A 22,761-nucleotide genomic window follows, 5' to 3' on the forward strand; every position below is an offset into this window, starting at 1 on the left:
TATCAAGACTTTACCTTGGCAAGCTTGATTATCTTGAAATCCAACCCTATAAATAGAAGTGATTGTGCAACATGAGAAGCTCTTCAGCTCAACAAACAAACAAACAACTCAAATGTTGCGCGAAAACCCTTCGTGCAAAACCTTCTCAAAGCGAAACCTTCTCAAATACTGAAAAAAAATACTATTATCCTAAACGTCTTGCCAGCACACCTTCAGTTTAAATTAGCAACACTGTGTTGGCAACCGGCAACATTTTCAGTTTGTATTAACAACACTGCAACTGTGGAATCAAGCAATTTATGAGCATCTTCAATTTGGATTTGGTTATTTATCAAAGTCTCAAAGGCAATGACAAACGCAAGCAGTTGGAAGAGGATTCGCGAGAGAGGGATTAAGAACTAGCGTGTTTTTGTTAGCGACACAACTAATTGTACATAGGTTTAGGGGTCTATAACTATAAGTTAGCGGGTGTGAGCCGTATAAAATAAATGAACCCATATTAATTTATCTGATTCTTATTTAACACGGACAACACCAAACACCAAATTCATACTAAATAAATAGTAGTATAGTACTTTCGGGTGGCCTAGATAACACATAATAAAGGGTGTCTCATTATCCTGGCTAATTGGTACTTCTTCTTCCAACTCGGTTGAAATTTTGAATTACATCTATTTATGTGTGTTGTTATCCATGTGCCCACTATTGTGTATTAATTTCTTAATCTTCAATTAATAGTCTTTCCCATGATTAATTATGGTTTAATCAAGTGTATCGACCTATAGGCCCCTCCTCGCCGCCTGCCTACTTCTAGTGATTTTTAGAACCGTAATAACTACACATACTAGTCTCGATTAAAATTTGATATAGTCGTTTATTACAATAATGATTGCAACAAAATATTTCTTTCTTAATCTAATTTCGAGTTACGTGCATATATTCTTTTTGTCCTTTATTCTTCCTTGCTTCAGGTAGATAAAGAAATAAATTGAACAAATCGATCTTGTGTCAATCTTCCAATAAAGATGAAAAAAATTACATAGTATATATAACAATGTATATGTAATTTATAAAATTTTATTTAAATATAAACAAACCAAATATTACTTCGATCAGATCAAAGATGATGTAGAATTAAGAAATAGGATTGTTATTCTCAAGATAAAGAATAAACAAACCATGGATAAATCCAAGTGAATTTTTCTTAAGCCCAATTGTCCTTTTCGTAGGGGTTCGCCTCTGATCCAATCAGGAGATCAAATTGATTATAGATTCATGAGTTTATTTAGTTGATTTATTAGTGAACAAGGAAAAATATTATCTAGATGGGTGGATAGACTGACATTAAAACAACAAACATTATACAAGCTCGTGTTTTATCTATGTTACATTTTCTTAATAATAAGAAACAATTTGAAGGAAGTTAGTCAACCGCTAGAGTTGGTAGTCTTAAAACTATAAAAAGTAGGTTGACTCTTTAATTGAATCAAAATTAAGTTCCAATCTAATCTCAAATGCATTTTTTTTCTTTCAAAAAATTGTAAAACCTAAATGTCATGTTGTAAGAAAAAAGTGAAAAAAAACAAGAAATGTTTATATTTAACGCCTTCCTTCATTTTGATGGCTTTATTAGATTTAATCATACTAATTTCTACTCTACCTTTATAGAGTTCGTTCGCTAAGGAACTGAAAAACCCGACCCCAATATCCTCCAAGTACCCGAGGTAGGCACGTGTTGATCGATACCTGAAGGTGACGAAGTCATACTAATATGCATATGAAGTAACGAGCATAAATAAAACTTATAAATTTAAATACAATGCTTATGCAATTGAGGAATGTGTTCAGAGTATACAACTAATCCGATACACCAAAAATGAATAATATAACATTGAATGAACAATAGGTTGGGTCCTACACCGAGAGCACTTGAAGATGCCAATACAGGAGTGCCTTGACACCAGGATTGTACGCCTCGAATCTAAGTCCTGAGGGGAGCGCAAAACAAAATATGAGTGGACCAAGTTAATATATAAGTAATACTAAAACAATTAAACTTTAACGCACTAACCCCCAAGTTTAGAAAAACTTGTATAGCATAATAAGTAATAGGCTTTCTAAAACTCTTAGCATGCCATAAAACATATATCATATAATGTGCTTAGTAGTGGTAATAGTATCGCCCGAAGGAGAACTCTTCATTCGCTCAAAGGCATGTAGAACACTTCATTCGCCCGTAAGCTCCTATAGCACCCAGCCGAAGCCATATATAAATATCAATCTCCCGTAGGCTCATACAACACCTACCCAAAGGCATATATAAAAGTCATTCGACCCGTAGGCCTCTACATCACTAGACCAAAACCCGTAGGCAGTACCATTCGCATGAATAACCATTAAGTAAGCACATAAATCAGAGCTCTGTAACCAAAACGTCATATTGTAAAACTATGTCTTAAGTAGGTATATAGTATATATATCTCAAATCAGAGCTCTGTAACCAAGACGTCATATTGTAAAACTATGTCATAAGTAGGTATATAGTCATCAATCATATATACCACAAAGAACGTAAAGTCGATAAAGCATAATATATCATAAAGTGTAAATCTAATTTACTCATAAATGTTTCATAAAACATAATCAACAAATCATGCTTTTCATGTATGCATTTCTAATAGCAAAATATGCATTTTAGAGAGGTCCACTCACCTTACACCGTTGGCGAAGAGCCGTGCAAACAAGGGTGGACGGAAATGCCATACACAATTGCACCTAAGCACATATAGGTACCAATTAATAAAACTATATTATAACAATTGAATTTCAAGAAATAGACGTCACAAACGGATTCAAGACGTCGGAAAACATAAAAGAGGACCTCGGGTACCCCCACGCGCCACCATAGGGTGGCGACTCCGACGGTCACGCTCCATTTTGGGTCGTCGGAAAGTTTGCCAGAAAAATCGTCAGCGCCGTTGTGGACGGCGGTGGAGGCATGTGTGCTCCACGTGCCAATCAAAACCTACGCTCACATGCATCTACATACGGCCTGGGTTCTGGGTTTGGGCCTGGGTTTGATTTTGGGCCACAAGGTTGGGCATGGGTTCAATTGTTTTGGGCTTAAAAGGTTAGTGGGTTTAGGGCTGGGTTCGGATGGGTTCATGGGCTTGGTAGCCCGACCCAAAGGTTTGGGCTAGTGGGTCTTGGTTTTCGGATTTGGGTAGTTTTGACCCGGTTTTCAGACCAGTTTCACGGAGACGAAAGCCGGAGCTTCCCAAGCTCCGGTCAACCACGAAACTACATTAAAAATATTCATGCAATATACCAAATTGAAGCCCAACGAATAAGGAAGAAGATTACACTATTTTGAGACGAGTGGTGGCCGGAGTTAGCTAGGAAACGGCCTGCAAGCTTCCGTTTTCACCGGAAAATCTGGAAAACACAACCCTGAGTTGTTTCCGTGTTTAAACCTTCACCAACACCATTCTTACTCAACCACTAGTAAGTCAAGACCACATGGAAAGAAGATCGAAAGATGATTCGTGACTTACCATTATCGAAAATGTCATGCCCACTTTAGAATCCTCTCGGATTCGAATGAAGCTCAACATCTTAGCTGTGAGTAGGGAGAGAGATTGAAAGAGTTCAGATTCTCTTGCTATAGTTTATGGGTTTAATGGCTGGTTGTTGTTTTTTTTTTTTTTTTTTGTGGTTTTTCACCATGAGAGCAACTCCACCCATGGAGCCTTCCCCCTGGCAATCCACTATTGAATCCACCATTTTGAACAGTAACTGCCTTAAATGAATAGTAACTGCCATTAATGAACAGTAATTGCCATTTGCATCTCCACCATTGGAGCCCTCCCCCCAGGCAATAGGCAATAAAATATTAGTTTTTTTGTTTGTTTAAATAATACAAAATAAAATTATTTGTAATTTCGGATAAGATTTTTTAAATCATTCTCGTTGCGCCACGTGTCATTTTATAAAAACAAACAATTATTTAGCGATGGATTTCGATAAGATTTTTATCCAATGTCATTGTTCCACGTGTCGTTATTTTTTGAAAATCTATGACGATAGATTTTGATCAGATTTTAACTCGTTCAAAATTGCGCCACGTGTCATTATCCGAAAAGATAATTATTGGAAATCGATTTCGATAAGAATTTTATCCAATGTCATCGTGCCACGTGTCATTATCTTTTGAGAATCTTTGACGATAGATTTTGATAAGATTTTAACTCGTTTAAAATTGCGCCACGTGTCATTATCCGAAAATATAAAATTATTGGAGATCGATTTCAATAAGATTTTTATCCAATACGATCGTGCCATTTGTCATTATCTTTTCAGAATTTTTGAGGATAGATTTTGATTAGATTTTTAACGAATGACGGCATGCCACGTGGCCTCATCTACAATCCGATCCTTTTCTGAATCGTCCATATAATCCACCATCCATTCTCACAAATCTCACACCAATTTTCTCAACATCTCTATCTCATTATTCATAATTTCTGCTTCTTCTTCACCATCCATCCTTACAATGTCTTCTTCTTCATCAAGGATGATGTGGGAAATCGATCAGCAAGAGGAGAAATTGTTTAACCAATCTGAAGGAATGTTCAACCTTCAGATAGTCGAAAATGAGATGGAAGAGGATGAGGAGCGTAGAAGGAGAGATGATGAAACAAGAATGGCCAGAGCCTCACATTCCCGTCGAGTCATCCAGACTGTTGCTCAGATATGCAGGCCCAACCGTTCAAGAAACATTGATAGAAGCAGGCAACGACGGGGTGAAGAGCTGTGTCAAGGCATCTCTCCACGTACTAAAGGAATGGCTAAGTATTTTCCAACGACTGGATATCGATTCTTTGGTTCTTTTCCCACTCATTTGCTCAACAAATTTGGTATGAATTAAACTCCACATTTCTCGCAATTGCATCTCATTACCCGTAAGGGAATTATGAGTAACTTCAACCCAGCTAGTGCACAACGCAACATCTTCAAGAAGCGACCAATTCGAACCTGCATCAGTAGCCATTTTGTGGAAAAAATGTGGATTGAAACTTTGAGAGAAAGATAGGAATTTGATTGAAAGTAGTTGAGAAAATATGAAATTGTGGTGTAAGGTAGATGGAGAAGAAGTGGTATTTATAGAAAAGTAAAAACAAATTTTTACAATTTTTTTTCAGATTTTTTACAATTTTTTCGGATTTTTTACAATTTTTTTTAAATTTTTATTCAAATAATTAATCTCTGCCGTTAGATTTAAAATTTTTGAATTCCAACACTCCAGATTGTGCCACGTGTCACAACGGTAACTTTTCTTAATTTTAAAACTATTTTTTCTTTTTTTTTTTTAAATTTATAAAGCAGATTAATATCAACCGTTGATCTCAGATCGAACGGTTGATATAAAATCAGTTTTTTTTTTTTACCGTTGTAAATCGGACGGTTCTTATTAAAGAACCGTTGGGATCTAACGGCCCATGGGAAGCCACGTGGCTTCCCAACGGTAACTGATGCGCCGGCCATCCCCCTGAAATCATGTCGGGCGACGCGCCCCCACTCGCGAGTGAGGGGCACGCGCCTGACACAAAAAAAATAAAAATAAAAGGCCGGACCCAGCCCTTGCGTCAGCGTGACGTCACACGAGCTCGGGGGCCAGGCCTGTCAACTTTCCACAGGCCTCCGACTCAGGCTCCCACCCTCACTCGGGCCCGTCCCCGCTGGAGCTGCACCCACCGGCCCGAGGGCCCTTTCTCCTCGCATGTGGCCCGAGCAACCAGCATGGCTGGCGTTGCTCTGAAAGATGGCAATGGTGGTGATGTTTTCTCGGTCTTCATTCCGTGCAGCGAGAGATGGGGAGACAGGAATGAGACAGAGAGAGGGGAAGTGAGTGAGGGAGAGAGAGAGAGCTCACGGGAAATGGAAAGGAGGAAGGAGAGTTGGGCTAGGGGACAACCCAAAAGAAGTGGCCCCACAAGGCACACAATTTAAGACCGAAAGCAACCCATCAAGATATCTAGCCCAATCCCAATGAAATTACCAAAATACCATTCCAATCTAAAATCCATAAAATTATTCGGGACGAGTTGTTACAGGAACTCTGTTTAAAACTATTACAACGGATTTCTTCCCATCTCTTTATTTTATGAGATCTCGTTGGAAATCATATAAGGACAGCTATTTAATATAGCTATTTGTGCAAGTATTTTACCATTAAGAAGTAATTGTCTATTGTGCAAATTATGTATAAACTTACTATAACTAAAGTTTACTGGTTGTGATTCGTAACCGATGAAAATCTCTCTTATGTCTACCTCTATCCCGGTGAGCCGAAACCAAAGCTCTTATTGATATTAGGCATAAAAAAAACACATGAAAGTAGAAAATATAATATAAATGGATATAGTGGCTTTCAACATTTCTATGGCTAATTCTTAAACTGTGAGGTCCACTACATACAGCAAATCCCTTCTTTCTTTCATGTAATTAATGTTATTGTTAACTTGTACAATTCACACTCTTTGGCGCTACCCATATTTATTCAGTACTAGGTCTTCCACAATGAGATCTACTTATCCAGTAACAATATTTAATTATGAAGATAAGCTGAGCAGTTGATCTTGTTAGTTCGATCGTGCCAGAGTAAGGCATAAATTTAAAATAGTATTTCACTTGCTTAATGAATATAATTTGCCATCAATGGAGAATTGTTTCTCATCTTAAATTTAAAACAAAGTTGATTGGATTTGCACCAATGAAATCATACATTTGACACCACAATAGAAGGATATATCTTTTGTATTTGTGGATATTGAACAGAGTTCTTCCATTCTAGTCTATTCATTGGTACCGATCAATGATACTTGATCAATAGTTTTCTTTCTTTTGTCATAGCCCATGATCTAAACAAGTCATATATACACCCTATTACATGTTCCTCGTCATTGAGGACATCCCTCAAAAGCGGGGGATTTCCTGACATTCTGATTGGTTGTCTTGATTTCTAATAAGTTACTTAAGGGTGCATTTTTGCTCACCCACACTAACTATAGGGTATGCTCATCACCCATTCCAATGCTTGCCATGTGTAATCCACACTAACTCTAGTTAAACCTTTTTTATTTTTTATTTTTGCTTTAATTAATAGAAAAGAGAATCCTACTTTTACTCATTTACTTCCATATATATCATTTCATTTTAAATATTTTATTAAAACTCAAAACTTACCTTTTTTAATACAAACAGTTTTTCGGCTCTAAGTGATGAACCGACATAACTGAAGCTGCTAGAGCTTAAAGCTTTATCTCCTTCACGATCTCTCCCTATTATGAAAACCCTAATTCCAGCCCTACCCCCCCCCCCCACAATTGCTAACCGTGTAATTCTAGCCCTAATTCCAGACTCAACTAATTCCTTTTTTTTTTTTTTGGAAACTCTACTAATTCCAATTTAAAAAACATAAACATAAACTTAAAACCCCAATGTCGATTACGCCTTCATAGTCGTTGTTTTCTATAAACTTCCATGACTTGGATCTTTACTATTGTATGATCATGTAAAGAGTTTTTATCATAAATAGGATCTGTAACTAGTTGGAGATTATGGTAATCAAAATATGTTAATCAAATTTTTATGGTAATTAAAATATGCGAGCTTGATCTGCATATGATTCTAACTTTATATGGATATACGAATTATATCAATTCACTTCATCATCAATATCCAACAAAATACAATTATTTGAGATGAAACTCATCAAAATAAAATTGTACAAAGCTAGTAGGATGAATATTCTCCATTTCAGAGGATGTCGTTCCAAAAAAAAAAAAATTCTCTAAATTCTATTACAACATGATCTAAGATGTTGATGGATTTGAAAAATTCAGTTCAAGAGTGGTTCCCCGAGGTATTGATTGAATGTTTGATGTTGATGGATTTGAAAATTTTAGTTGAGGAGTGGTTCCCAAAGGTATTGGTTGAATGTTTTCCTGCAAATAAATAAAAAGAAAAAAATTACTTATGAAACTAGAGAACAAAAATATAGTACACTATATATATATATATAGGGTACATTCAATGAAGGTACAAACCCGAGGATACATAAATGAGTAATTGGACATCATGGGACTTATAGTTTGAAATCCAAGTTGGTGATTTTGAATCCCTTGAACTGGCGGATTTTGAATCCCTTGAACACAAGGAACAATTGGAAATCCAAAAGGAAAATGTGTGACTTGACTTATGGGTGCCATATTGAATTGGTTTTGACTTGGCATCTTAAGATTTTTGGATCTTGGATCTTAAGATTTTTCTCAGCTTCAGTCACATGCTTAACATAATTTACATCATTTGTTCCATCATCTTGTTCTCCAAAATTGGCATGCTTATCCAATTTTTTCTCCAACTTTAACAATTCATATTTCAAAAAACTACATTTTTGGCTATTTTTTGCACCTTTTGCTATGATTTTTTGTGCTATATTAGATAGCTCGCTATACTGAACCAAGGAAGATGAGTCTAAATTACTCTCAGCCAGTTCACCATAAGAATCAAATCCAATACCACATTTTGCATCCTTGCTCCATCTTTTCAAATAATAATTGGATGGTATACTTGACAAGTCTAAATCATAGTATAACTTTAGAGCATGTGCACAAAGAATCCCCTCAAACTCAAACTTTTTGCAACTACACAATATTGTTTGATTTGCAAGGTCATACATAAGTGTTCTATTAATTCCTCGTTTTCCTGAGTTCATTATTGTGTATGTACGTGTTTCTTCATGCTTTCAATTCTTTGTGTTGTTGTCATACCTAAGAAAAAAAAATAAAAATTGATCACAGTATAGTGGAAAAAGAAACTTGTGAATAATATGTACAAAATAATATAATAGGAATTGGTCAAGAGTAATACCTGCACAAAAGTGGTCTCGACCATAAACTTGTGCCCATTTCTCACGTAATAGATATATCCCTTCTAGCCAATCATTTCATCTCAATTCATAATCATCAAGTAACTTATTCCAAATTGATTCAAATTCTTCAACAGTCTCTGGATCATATATGCATCTTTTGAAATCCTGTGTAAATGATTTAAACTCACTAAAAACATGATTCCAGTTCCTCGCAGCATTCTGATATATGTGCCACAAACAAAGTCGGTGGTGGCAATTAGGAAATACTTCACTAATCGCAGCAACAATTGATTGGGCTTGATCTGTAAATATGGTTCCTGGTGCTTTTCCATCCATGGCTTGTAAAAAGGCCTTGAACAGCCACTCACATGCATCTGTTGTCTCTCCATCTAGCAAACCACATCCGAAAAGTATGGTTTGACCATGATTATTGATACCAACTATTGGGGCACACACCATATTATATTTATTCGTTTTAAATGTCGTATCAAAACACACAACATCACCAAATATAGTATAATCGCGCCTCGAATTTCCATCACAGAAAAAACAACCACATATTTCATTCTCCTTGTTTGTTCGAAGAGAATAGAAAAATGACTTGTCTTCAGTTTGCTTTTTCTTAAAATATTCAAGCAAACATTATGAGTCGCCCTTTTTAAAAACCCCAATGCGCTTTCTCATTATCAAATTGTTACAATCAAACTGAATAAAGTTTAGTTTTTGAGACCCTCCTGCTTCTGTGTTAAAGTATGAGAAGATTTGAGATGGCTGTAGTCCTGCATAATGCATTTGATCTATCAATTTTACTTGAGAAGGCTCTATTAATCGTTGTGACCTCAATAAATGGGAACTTGATGTCAGAACAAGAACATGACTATGTTCAGCAACAAAATTTGTCACAACAAACTTCCTTTCTAAATTAAGTTTGATTTCAAGCATTGCCTTGCAGCCACATCTTATTTCTTCTCTTTTCTTCTTTGGAGTTCTTTTTTTTTATATATATATAAAAGCCTTCACAAGAACAACAAAATTGTTTTTTCTTTAGCACACCTGACCTGTCTTTATTCTCTCTGTTCTTTCTCACGCTAAATCCAACCCTTCTACCATATGCATTGTAGTAATTATATGCATCATCCTCATTATCAAAAGTCATCCCTAGCTAAATATCACCAACTTTGCTTGTAAATTCTCCTTTTTCTTCATTTTGATCCAAGACTTCAAAGGTTTCAGAATCTGAATCTAAGTGTATACAATCAACTGATTCTTTGGCATCACTAGAAGATGGAGTATGAAACTCTTCATCTTGGTGTTCCATCTGTATAAGTATCAAATTACTTAACATTGGATTAAATTGACACCCTATAATAATCCTAAAAAGCATATATATTGACACCCTATAATAATCATAAAAAGCATATATTTTAACACCCTATAATAATCCTAAGAAAAGCATATATATTGACATCCTATAATAATCCTAAAAAGCAAATAAATGTGGGAGTTGCATACCTTTTTCTAGTCGGACAAAAATAGCAAATGGAAAACCCAAAAGATGCGTGCGCAGGGTTAAATTAGGGGGGGGGGGTTAGGGCTAAAATTACACGGTTAGCAATTGGGGGGATTGGGCTGGAATTAGGGTTCATCACTTAGAGCCGAAAAACTTTTTGTATTCAAAAAGGTAAGTTTTAAGTTTTAATAAAATATTTAAAAAGAAATGATATATATGGAAGTAAATGAGTAAAAGTAGGATTCTCTTTTCTATTAATTAAAGAAAAAATAAAAAATAAAAAAAGGTTTAATTAGAGTTAGTGTGGATTACACATGGCAAGCATTGGAATGGATAGTGAGCATACCCTATAGTTAGTGTGGGTGAGCAAAAATGCACCCAGTTACTTAATAGTTGGTATATTGAATCGTATCCATATACATAATGGGTTGGTTTAGATTGATCTTAACCGGATGATTATGAATTATTTTTCTATATTAAAAATTAATGAAAAAAATATTAAATCCGGTAAGAAGATAAAAACTTGTTAAGATTAAGAGCCTATCAGCATGAAAACAAAAAAGTTCGTGACGTTGAAATAGGCCTCTCGATAGATTGGATAAAATCAAAAATAACTTTGATCTCCTACTAATCTTTCGGTACATGATTTAAGAGTTTAAAAAAAAAAATTCTCATATCAAAATCAAAGTGTCATGCTATTATTCTTAATATTCATATATCATATAGCGTGAAGACATAATCTTCTTTTTTCTCTCAAATCAAATGAAAAATTCATTGGTGCCAAGCGTGAGGGAATGATTCGTTTGGTAATTTCTCCTCCGACTAAAGTAAAAGATCCCACTGAAGCTGCTAATCCATGCTTATAGTTTGTACATGTGGTCGCACAAATGGGAAAGGACAATTTCAATATTTTTCTATATGTAATCCTTTCTATAGGCGTTGAGGTAGACGTTTACTAAGATGGTGTAGACCTTCCAATATGCCCAAGGTCCTTGCTGGCTGCAATATGATGATAGACTATTCCTCTCGGAACAAAAAGATCAAAACCCTCCACACCCCATGCTAGATTTACATATTGTACCCTTCCAGTTAGTCCATAAGAATCAGACACCCGTATTCTAGGACCATACAATCCTCTTACATGAAATGCATTACCAAAGAAAGCCACCCCTAATAGAAATAAATGAATTCCAAAGATCTTTAAGAAAATCAAAAAATAGTTTTCATGTACGTTCATCAATAAATATTTCTAGATACACCCAATGCATATAGCTACCAAAAAGAACAAGCCCAAAAACACAATATGTGCTTGGGCCACACCTTTGTAACTCTAAATACTCGGATTTGTTATACTGCCCCATGTGATAACTCAACTTTGGACGGGCAGTAGAAACTATCAAGATGGAGTACAATAGGGGAATATGAAATTTTCAGTGGAGCGTTAAAGATTTGTAGAGATAGAAAAAAACACCAATGATGAAAGCATTTTTTGGGCTGACATTGACACTGAGTGACCAAATCTAGGGGAGCACATAGGATTAGGTACTTCAGTAGTTCTAGCCATAAATGATGGATACTAGGCGTTGTGCATATCGACCCGTCTAATGTTGTAGCTAAGGCATTAAGTATCCTGCTTGGAGAGTACGTTCATAAGAATGAAACTCAAAAGGAAATGTCGGATGCCGGCACAAGATGTGAAACATGTGGTTTAATTCGATGCAAGGCAAAGAAGCTTAGCAGGGCTTGACATGATGTGAATCCTCTTAAAAGAAAGAGGTGCCTCATGGATATAATCAAACATTCTTCTTACAAAAATTTAACTATTGTTAGAATTTTCATTTAGTCTCCAAATATGATAAAATCGATTCTAAGGGGTTGAGAAAAACCAACTCTAAGTAGTTTCCCAAAAAAAAAAAATAATAATAATAAAATAAAATAAAAAAACCAACTCTCGGTTATATCTCTACCTGTTTTTCATTTTTAAGATAATGGGATTAATAGTAACTCGGCCCATGCCAAGCCCAATAAGCCCAGACCTACAAAAACCTAGGGTCACTGAGCCGTCATTACTATAAATTAGATATGTTAGGGTTTTTCTTCACCACTCCTTGCCGAAACCGAGCAGCAGAAACCGAGCAGCAGAGAGAGGAGAGAGAGGAGAGAGAAACAATGGTGAAGTTTCTGAAGCCAAACAAGGCGGTGATCAACCTCCAGGGCCGCTACGCCGGGCGCAAGGCCGTCATTGTTCGCGCCTTCGACGAGGGCACCCGCGATCGTCCCTACGGCCACTGTTTGGTCGCGGGGATAAAGAAGTACCCGAGCAAGGTCATCCGCAAGGACTCCGCCAAGAAGACGGCCAAGAAATCCAGAGTGAAGGCCTTCGTGAAGCTCGTCAACTACCAGCACCTGATGCCCACCCGGTACACCCTGGATGTGGATCTCAAGGACGTCGTCAACGTCGAGTCTTTGCAGACCAAGGACAAGAAGGTCACTGCATTGAAGGAGGTGAAGAAGCGGTTCGAGGAGCGGTTCAAGACCGGGAAAAACAGGTGGTTCTTCACCAAGCTCAGGTTCTGAGAAGGGAGATTCAACAGCGCCGTATGGGAAATGGGGTCTGATTTCCCCACTGTGTTTTTTTTTTCAAGTTAAAGTTTTAATTTTGGAATTAAATGGATGAGACCTTTTTTGGATTTATGGATTAATGTTTAGCTAAACAATTAGAGTTTGCTGTTATTGAGATATTTAATTTGTGGCATTCCTTGTTATGCTATGTTTATCTGCGATTTTAGACCAACATTGCTCTTCTGTGTTGATTGAAATGTTTATTTCTTGCAATTACTTTTGTCAATTTTATTTCGGGATTCATAGAGATTGGATTTGAGTTTTAGGTTATTTTGAGCTGCTAGATGTGCTCTGTCGATTGCCTACTTGCAAAGCGAAATTTTGTTTTGCACCGATGTTCTGCTTTTGGCATTTGAACCATGTTGTTTCGGTTTGATGTGATTGAATTGTATGTTGTGGCTTCTTGTTTGTCAATATCATTGTCGGTTGATAAAATCTTAACTGATGTTTGGTGTTTGTCAATATCATTGTCGGTTATAAAATCTTCGCTGATGGGTGTCTTGAGTTTTATGGTTGTGCTTGTGGTAAAATTAGGGTTCAAGTTAGATAGGACCTCAAACTTCGGACTTTATCGAGTAGACATTGTTTATCATTTCAGCATGATGTGTTGAATTGAGTCACCAACTGGTGGCTGGTGATCAAATGACTTTGGTGTCAAAATACAGACACGAATGAAGTTGATGCTTGTTTTCGGTTGTAACTTATAATCATGTGGCTCTGCTTGTTTTGTGTTTATCATGAAAGGTTTCGATGCTAAGCCGATGTAGCATTGTATGGATTGATTTGGTAGTGTGAATTTTTTGTTGCAAACATTTCCATGCCAACTCTTTCATAGATGATTTTCAATTTTTCATGTGTGGGCAAGTACAGTATTTGTTCTCAGGCGTAATCAGGTAATGTGAGGTTTAATCTATTTCATCTTTGCCTGAGGCTCTTGAGGTGGAGCCGCCTCATGTGGATGCTCGTTTCATAGAACGGGTTTCTGACATTTGCTACATGCGTGGATATGTCATAGACTTGTATCATTGGATTCAAAACTCCGAGAGAAGTCTCGCTTTCATTTTGATGTCGAAAATTATGCAATTTGGATTTGAACTCCGAGAGAAGTCTCGTTTTCACTCGTTTTCTCATGCACCCTCCAGTTTCTGTAACCCTTGATTTGCTTTGATTCTCTGTTGATTAATCCAATTCGAAGGCACTGGAGGGGTTCAGTGGAAGAAAGTCGTGTGGGGAAATCACTTCCCATCTAATGAAACTTTACAAATCTCAATAGAAGCCTTAGTGAATATCCTCTGTATCTATTCGTTAGATGCATTCAAACTCACAAAGCACAATCCTTATCTCCAAATTTCCAAGCCGAACCCTTCTAAATATAAAACATACTTCAAACAGACTTCCATTGACGAGCAACTCCGGTTCCCTGCCTGTTTAAGTCTGCGCTGCTCCATGTCACCACGGCCTTGGCGCTCCGCCACTTGACCACCGGAAGTAGAGAATCCTTCTGTACCAGTCGAAGAGCCAACCACCCCTATCGTACAACACTCAGTTTATTCTGTTTGATGGCCACTTGCTCAGTTTGCTCATTTGACGTTTGAATTTTGTAAATTCAAAAAAAGAAGCCATTTAGTATTACGGTCTAGTGATATTCTTCTTCACATGTAAGTGAGAGGTTTTATGTTCGATTGTTGTCAATGGCGCAAATTTGAACCACATTATTACTAGCACATTGTGAAGCTTAACCTATTCTCTCATATTTTTAGTGCAGATAATATTGTTTATTCAGAAAAAAACAAAATCAGAAAAGAAAGAAAAACGATGAAATCCAACTAAGCGTCCAAGGTAGTACAGCTTGCAAAGCCGCCATCTAAAGTTCCAAAAGTTTGAGAATTTTGAATGGTCTAGATGTTTGCATACAACCATACAAACAATATTCAAATCTCCTCTCTCTCTCTCTCTCTCTCTCTCTCAACATAAAGTTAACAATCCACACAAAGACAAACACCCCCCTTAACATCGTCCCGAGAATCCAAAGATGATGCAATTGCACCATTAATCAACTTATCAACCCTTAACTTATTCATTTAAATCCACAATCAACCCACCCTTATTCTATATTTTCCCTAATCCCCCAACACAACAAACGGACTTAACGACAACGCCTATACGGAGTACTTAACCAGGACGATTTCCCCACACGTGTCAACTCCTCACCCCCCACACGCTCGGGAATTTTTTTTTTCATTGTGCTATAACCTACCTCGGGTGACCAAGTTTTAATATAATAAGTGACGGAATTTTTTTTTCAAGCATCTAACTAGTTGTATAATTGTATTATAATGCTTTAAATTTTTCAGTGTACCGAAAATACGGATTAGCACATTAAAAAATCTCTCCACATGCTAGCAGCTATTAGCGAAATTTTTTTCATTGTATCAAAAATACGGTTTGACACATAATTTGTAATACAAGTGGCTGAAATTTTTATCAAGCCACTATGGGCTGGTTTGATATTATTGTGCTTTGAAAAAAAACTGCTTCTGTTGTGCTGTGAGAATAAGCAGCTGTGAAATAAAACAGTAGATTGTTTGGTAAATTTTTTTGTAAAAGTGCTTTTGAAAAAAAAAAAGCAATATTATAGTGTTTGATAAATTTTTATGTAAAACAGATGTGAAAAAAAAACTAGTTTTTCAAAGCTAAATTTTGCAACTTTGTATTTTTAACTTTTTTTTATAGCTATTTTTTTCAGAATCATTTCAGTACTAAATCAGCACTATGTGTTAAGAATCTTATGGTATCCATTTGTCAGAATGAAAAATCTCTCCAATCGCCTCCCCACTAAAGTTAACAGACTTTCTGTTTCATTTCCTGTAATTTCTCTCACTCTCTCGCACTCTCTCTCCCTCTCTCTCTCTCTAAACAGCTTTCTCTCTCTACTTTCTCTCTCTACTTTCTCTCCTCCCTCTCTCTCTGACAAAGCTTTCTGCAGAACTCTCTGTACGGGCGTTTGGTTGTCTTTCTCGCTTTTCTTTGTCTCTTTCCGCTCGAAAGCTTCCGAGCTTTTTATATTCTCCCCACACTTCCTCCTTCCTCCTTCCTCCTTCTCCTCTACCAGTCATGCTTCAGAGCTTAATTCCTCAATCCCCGATCGCCGCCGCCAACCCTAACATTAACAACCCTACCTCCTCCTCCTCCTCCTCCATGAAGACCAAGCGCGTTGACCGCGACCTCGCTGGCAGTGGAAGCGGCGATTCCGACGCTGAAGACCCCTCCTTCACCAAGCGCCTCAGTTCCGGCCGAAACTTCCGTGAACAAACCGCAGACGATCGTGATACCGAAACGGTGGAGGAGGGCGAGTCGGCCGGACTCAGACTGTTGGGGCTCCTGCTACAATGCGCCGAGTGCGTCGCCATGGACAAACTTGACGACGCCAGCGACCTGTTACCGGAGATCGCGGAGCTATCATCGCCTTTCGGGTCGTCGCCGGAGCGAATCGGCGCGTACTTCGCGCACGCACTGCAGACGCGCGTGGTCAGCTCCTGCTTAGGTACCTACTCACCGCTTACCACCAAAACCCTAACGCTCGCTCAGTCGCAGCGGATCTTCAACGCGCTCCAATCCTACAACTCCATCAGTCCGCTAGTCAAATTCTCTCACTTCACGTCCAATCAGGCGATTTTCCAGGCGCTGGACGGCGAGGATCACATCCACGTCATCGATTTGGATATAATGCAAGGCCTCCAGTGGCCAGGATTGTTCCACATCCTAGCCTCGCGGACGAAGAAGATCCGGTCAATGCGGATAACCGGGTTCGGGTCCTCGTCGGAGCTCCTCGAGTCGACGGGGCGGAGACTCGCCGATTTCGCGAGCTCGCTCGGCCTCCCCTTCGAGTTCCAGCCGCTGGAGGGCAAAATCGGGAGCATAACCGAGCTGAATCAACTCGGAATCAAACCGAGCGAGGCCACCGTGATCCACTGGATGCACCATTGCTTGTACGACGTCACCGGCAGCGATTTGGCAGCGCTGAGGTTGCTGGGCTCTCTGAGACCGAAGCTGATCACGATCGCCGAACAGGATTTGAGCCACAGCGGCAGCTTCTTGGGAAGGTTCGTGGAGGCCTTGCATTACTACAGCGCGTTGTTTGATGCGCTCGGGGACGGACTGGGCGCGGACAGCCTGGAGAGGCATATGGTGGAGCAGCAGCTGTTCGGCTGCGAGATTAGGAACATCCTCGCGGTGGGCGGGCCGAAGAGGACCGGAGAGGTGAAGCTGGAGAGGTGGGGGGATGAGCTGAAGCGGGTCGGGTTTCGGGGCGTTTCGCTTGGCGGGAACCCGGCAGCGCAGGCGAGCTTGCTGCTGGGGATGTTTCCGTGGAAGGGGTACACCTTGGTGGAGGAGAATGGGTGCTTGAAGTTGGGTTGGAAGGACCTGTCGTTGCTCACAGCCTCTGCCTGGCAGCCGTTGGATTGAAATACTTTGACCGGAATGATCATTGTAGTTGTTTTTCAGTCGGCTGTAATTCTTTACAGGAGAAAAACACTGTAGTTAGTTTTTATTTTTGGTTCTTTGTTAAATGTGAGAAGAAAAAAAAAATGAATGGAAAAATCCATAGCTCATCAATATTATTTAAGTGAGAATTATTTGGGTTGTTAAATTCGTTGCAATTGTTTGATTGGTTGAACAGATGAAGGTGAGTTTTGGTGATGCAAGATCATGATTCATGAGAAGACGAGGATTATGATATTTGGCTTGGTGGGAAGTTGCAATCAAAACGTGGGAGAGAAGACTTGTCGTCCTTTGTCTGCTCAATCATTTTACTACGGTTAGTCGTCCACACAGATAATAAGATTTTGACCGATGATACTTCAGATTTGAATTTTGATATACCAATAGTAAAATAGGATGGTCAAATCAACTCACGTGCACGATTGATCTTATTAAATCTCATCATCCTATATTTAACATGTGTGGATACAGTGGACTAAGGGATTAGAAATAGCTAAAAAGAAAGTTCCACAGGTGACATCATAGTAACCATGAAAGAAAATATCGATAATATCGGTGAAATATCGCCGATATTATCGATTTTTCAGGTAATGGATATTTAAATAGGTATCCAAATATTATCGATATTTTCTTCCATGATAGTAACTTATCTCAATCACATTTTCACTAAGGTAAATAATCTTTTTACCATTTTCTTTAATGAACTTTAACACTCTTTATATTAATTGGGACCCAAGAATTAAAATTAATCAGATCATTAATGTTAAATTTGAATTAATTTTTTAATTAAAAACATTTTGATTAATAGACACAACTCTTTGGAAAGAGCTGTGTAGCTTCAGATACATCCAAAAAGTATATGAAGAGGTATGAAAGAGCCTATATAATTAGAGTCTCAATTCCATCGTAGATCATTTTTTTCTTCCTCATTCACTTCCATACAAACTTTCCAGAGAGTAAAGTTATATAATCCAATGCGGGTTGTAGAATTACGTAGCTATATTCTGGTCGAGCAGACGTTGTAGAACCACAAGCATAAGAGTGAGACGGAAATACTGTTCGAAAGACATAGCTTTTGTGCTAGCCTCTACCTTTGAATCATTCAAGTTAGTATCATTTTAATTTTTCTATTTATAGTGCAATTTTCATTCTGTATTGCAAGTATTTTTTAGTAATAAAGTATAAGTATTTCAAGTTTTGTATTTTTGTAATTTTTGTTTCTAAATTGTTCTCCAACACCCAGGCACCAATGCTTCGTGCAGGCAACAATGGTTGACCAGTGCACCGAGCCAGTCTCATTTTACGTGTCACATTTTTTATACGCCCCAGCCAGGCTCGGTTTGCTCTCGGATCCTTCTCGTTTTGCGTGCGTTGAGCTCGCCTTGTTTTCTGTGAGCATAACCTACCTCATTTTGAATGCATGGAGCTCGCCTCACTTTATGTGTGCCTGGGTTCACTTCCTTTTATGCCAGCAGAGCTTGTCTCGTTTTACGTGCACAAATTCTAAATGGAAATATTTTCCATGAGTATTAAGGAAAACATTATAAGGCAATTGGAAGCGACTTGATGGTTTATTAAGCAATAAATGTATATTTCGTAGAATATTTAAGCCGACAACTGTCTGAAAAAAAATATAGTAGTGAGGCCGAAAACAATGTCAAAATGAGGTTCTACCCTAGAGAATATCAACAAAAAGTCTTACTTTAATTTTCAAAACTTCACAGTGAGGCGAATGTGAAAACAAATAGATAAAATGGCAAACTTAAGTACAAATTATTAAAACTGGCAACAAACTGTGAATGTTAACCCACGTTTTTTTTTTTTGAAAAAGGCAAATTTTGTATTTGTGCGAAATATTTTTTGTGAGCATTAAGGAAAACAATATAAAGTATTTGGAAGCGATTTGATGGTTTATTGAGTAATAAATGTATATTTAGTAGAATATTTAAGCCGAAAACTAAAACAATATGTGAAAAATATGGTAGTCAGGCCTAAAACATTGTCAAATGAGGGTCTTCCCTCATGAATTTCAATGGAAAGCCTTAGCTTAATTTCCAAAATATCACAGTGAGGCGAAGGTCAAAATAAATAGATTGAACAATGATTTAAGTGTGACTGGGCGAGGATCGGTAGAATGGCACTGATCTTTCCCTATTCCAATTTATATACTTTTTTTGAGTAGCCATTATTAAATTCAAATATCTTTAAATTTAGGTTTTAAATCGTTGATTACAAGTGTTTAAATATGAATTATAATAGATTTTGCACGATTTTTTATTTTTATTTTTAAAAAACATGAATATGATAGTTTATTATTAGGATAAGAGTAATTTAAAAAAAAAAAACTAACAAAGAGAAAAAAATTGAAAAGGGGGGATTAGTATGATATTAGCGACTCCAATATAGTCGCTAGTGTGCTAGCGAAGTACCAATCATATCATTTTCATTTTTTTTATTCAATTTTTTGTTTTCTTCCTACCTTACTTATTTAGATTCAAATACCTTTATATTTATATTTATAACATTGCTTTTGAGTGTTTTGACATGGATTACTATCCCAATTCCTTTCATTTCCTTCGGTGTCATTGAGCTAAATAAAGTCCACGCATATTTGTTTAGCTTGTAGAAAGTAGTTATCACTCTCAGTTCACCTTCAAGCGCGGGCTAAGAGGTTAGTAAGCATTGAGATTAAATTTTTTGCACCTAAAATGAGTGTGGCCTCTCTGTGACCCAATTATTGACTGGCACATGTTCATAAACTTAACTTTTCTTAACTTTTTTATCAGAAAACTTAACATGTGTCGGTGAATGATTGGAGCTACAGAGAGGTTACACTTTTTTTTTTTGGTGAGGAAAAGCTACTAGGGATGGATTCAGTTCAATTCGGTTTGGTTTTTTGCAGAAACCGAAAACTAAACCGAATTTATTGTTCGATTCGGTTCGGTTCGATTTTCTTTCAGTTTGGGGAGAAACAAAATGACATCCCGACCCGGATTGTCCACTAGGACTTCGGATCGAGTTGTGCTGGCCGACACCTGGAATGTGACGAAGCCATAAAGTATAGTGATGTGGAATATGTGAATAAATTTAAACTTAAAAGTGCCTAAATACGAGAGTTCGCTATGAGTGGAAATGAACCCATTTCACATGTGACATCAGAGCATAAGTAAAATACAGTAGAATTGATTGAAAATCATACCATCGAATGAAATCTCCAATACCAAGATTTGCCACGAATCCTTGTCGATACGAAAACTCTGCTACTAGAACCTAGAGGGATAAAAACAAGAGTGAGTGGGCCTGTAAATAATGCTTTAATAAAGACCTTATAAACGTTATAATCCCTCGTTGTAATATCTGTATAGTTTCCAGGAAATCATACTACGTATGTATGAAATCAAATGTAAATCAACAATAAATCCATGAATATTCCAAATCACTACATATCGGCAACAACATAAAAAAAATCAGGTGCTCATCAATCTATGATAACACATGAGTCGGAGTTGTCTAATGCAACATGTACGACTCATAAATCAATCTATGATAACACATGAGCCAGAGTTGTCTAATGCAACATGTATGACTCATAGGCAACCAGTACGATAATGTTGGAGTTGCCCAGTATTGCAACATGTACGACAGTGTCGGAGTTGCATAAAACACAAATATAGTCATGCCATAACTCAATCATTTCAGATAACACCATAAACTCACCTGAACTTACATGCACGTCCGACGTTCACCTTAATACTTCAAACCATTCACAACAATTATATATAGGTAATATGTATATGGATATAACATGATGCAATCTAAAACTCAACCATATCATAGTATTTTAGAATATATAAATAAATATATATATATATATATATATATATATATATAACATGGCATAAAATGCATAAATCAATTTAAAAGCGTTTGTGGAACTATCAGTTATATATATACGATAAAAAAGAAAAGACTCACTCACCTAAGGTCCACACTACGACTCCTAGCACGAATATCGAGACGTCAAGAACGGTCATCACCTAGAATAAATATTCAATCACGTCTCAGAACTCTTATCAATAAAATACGTAACTTACATAAAACACATCCCAAGGATGTTCTAGAATGATTTGAGACCCATTGACCAAAAGTCAATCGTCGGTCAAATATTAATGGTAGGGTTCACAACCCTACGTAACTCGATCCGGAAGATCCGTACCTCGGATTTCCGATCCATAACTTCCAAAGATCCACATTATGCTTCTAGAACAACATCCTAAAGTTTTGGAACGATCCAACAGTCAAATCTCCGCCAATTGCTAAAATTAAGTGGCGGCTGATGTTTTATTTTACGAACTTACAAATCTGATTAGGAAAGATCCATACATCGGATTCCCGATCTTTAAGTTCCTATGGTTCTCAAATATTACGTACTATACGATACCAAGATTTGGTGATGATCCAACGGTCGGATCGTCAATTCATGCAAGGACCCCGTGAAGGCCAACTAGGTGGTCAACTACGAAACTACATTAAAACATCGTAATTTCACTAAACGGATGTCAAATATAGAATTGGAGCATCCAAATTAGCCAAAGATAGTCAGGTGGGGTCTCGGCCCACGCACCGCCGCACGCGGTGGTTGGCTGCCACTGTTTGCAGAAAAATTCCACTATTTCTAAAAATTCTCAAATCTCACAGAAATGAAGATCTCAAAGAGAGGAACAACTTTCATACCAGCCACGAAGTCCAAAAGTGGACGGAAGATGGTCAATTTTGCCCACAAAGCCGACGGGTGCCTAAAGCTTCCCAGCATCGATTCGTAGTCTATGGTGGTCCAACAGGGTCAAGGTTGGTCGGGATTTTCTCCTGGGATGATGGGATACAAAGCCCAAGTGGTGGTATCGACAGTTTCTTTGCCGATTCGCTGGAAAATTGAAAAGAGTGGCCGGAGCATTGTTGATTTTCGTCGACTTTCGTGGCCTCAAACTGCCACATACCGTGGTTAATCAAGGTGGTTCTTGGGTGGGTTTTGTAGAGGGGAATGAGAGCTTCAAGATGGTGGTGGTGGCGTCGAAAAACTCCACCGGAGTTGGCCGGAATCAGCCTTGAAAAATGGGAGGTCGAACTAGGTTGTGTGGTGTGCACGGGTTGAGAGGGAAGGGATGAAGTTCTTCTCTCTCCTTCCTGATTGGCT

At 37.7% G+C, this 22,761-nt stretch overlaps 2 protein-coding genes and 1 long non-coding RNA gene across 3 annotated transcripts; 2 read left to right on the plus strand and 1 right to left on the minus strand.

The window, feature by feature from the left end:
• Positions 1–1,809: 1,809 nt before the first annotated feature.
• LOC126611084 (uncharacterized) lies at positions 1,810–3,725 on the minus strand. The gene is made up of 3 exons (XR_007618678.1): positions 3,555–3,725; positions 2,713–2,775; positions 1,810–1,988 (listed from the first exon to the last, which is right to left on the minus strand). It is a non-coding gene; the product is annotated as an uncharacterized LOC126611084 (long non-coding RNA).
• An 8,809-nt stretch (positions 3,726–12,534) lies between these two features.
• LOC126611078 (60S ribosomal protein L27) lies at positions 12,535–13,197 on the plus strand. Its single transcript, XM_050279260.1, has one exon. It carries the CDS (start codon positions 12,612–12,614, stop codon positions 13,017–13,019), a length of 408 nt encoding a protein of 135 aa, XP_050135217.1. The 5' UTR covers positions 12,535–12,611; the 3' UTR covers positions 13,020–13,197.
• Positions 13,198–15,865: 2,668 nt separating this feature from the next.
• LOC126611070 (scarecrow-like protein 23) lies at positions 15,866–17,715 on the plus strand. Its single transcript, XM_050279251.1, has one exon. It carries the CDS (start codon positions 16,179–16,181, stop codon positions 17,529–17,531), a length of 1,353 nt encoding a protein of 450 aa, XP_050135208.1. The 5' UTR covers positions 15,866–16,178; the 3' UTR covers positions 17,532–17,715.
• The last annotated feature ends 5,046 nt before the right edge of the window (positions 17,716–22,761 follow it).

This window comes from Malus sylvestris, chromosome 17 (genome assembly GCF_916048215.2).
Source record: "Malus sylvestris chromosome 17, drMalSylv7.2, whole genome shotgun sequence".
NCBI classification, from domain to species: domain Eukaryota; kingdom Viridiplantae; phylum Streptophyta; class Magnoliopsida; order Rosales; family Rosaceae; genus Malus; species Malus sylvestris.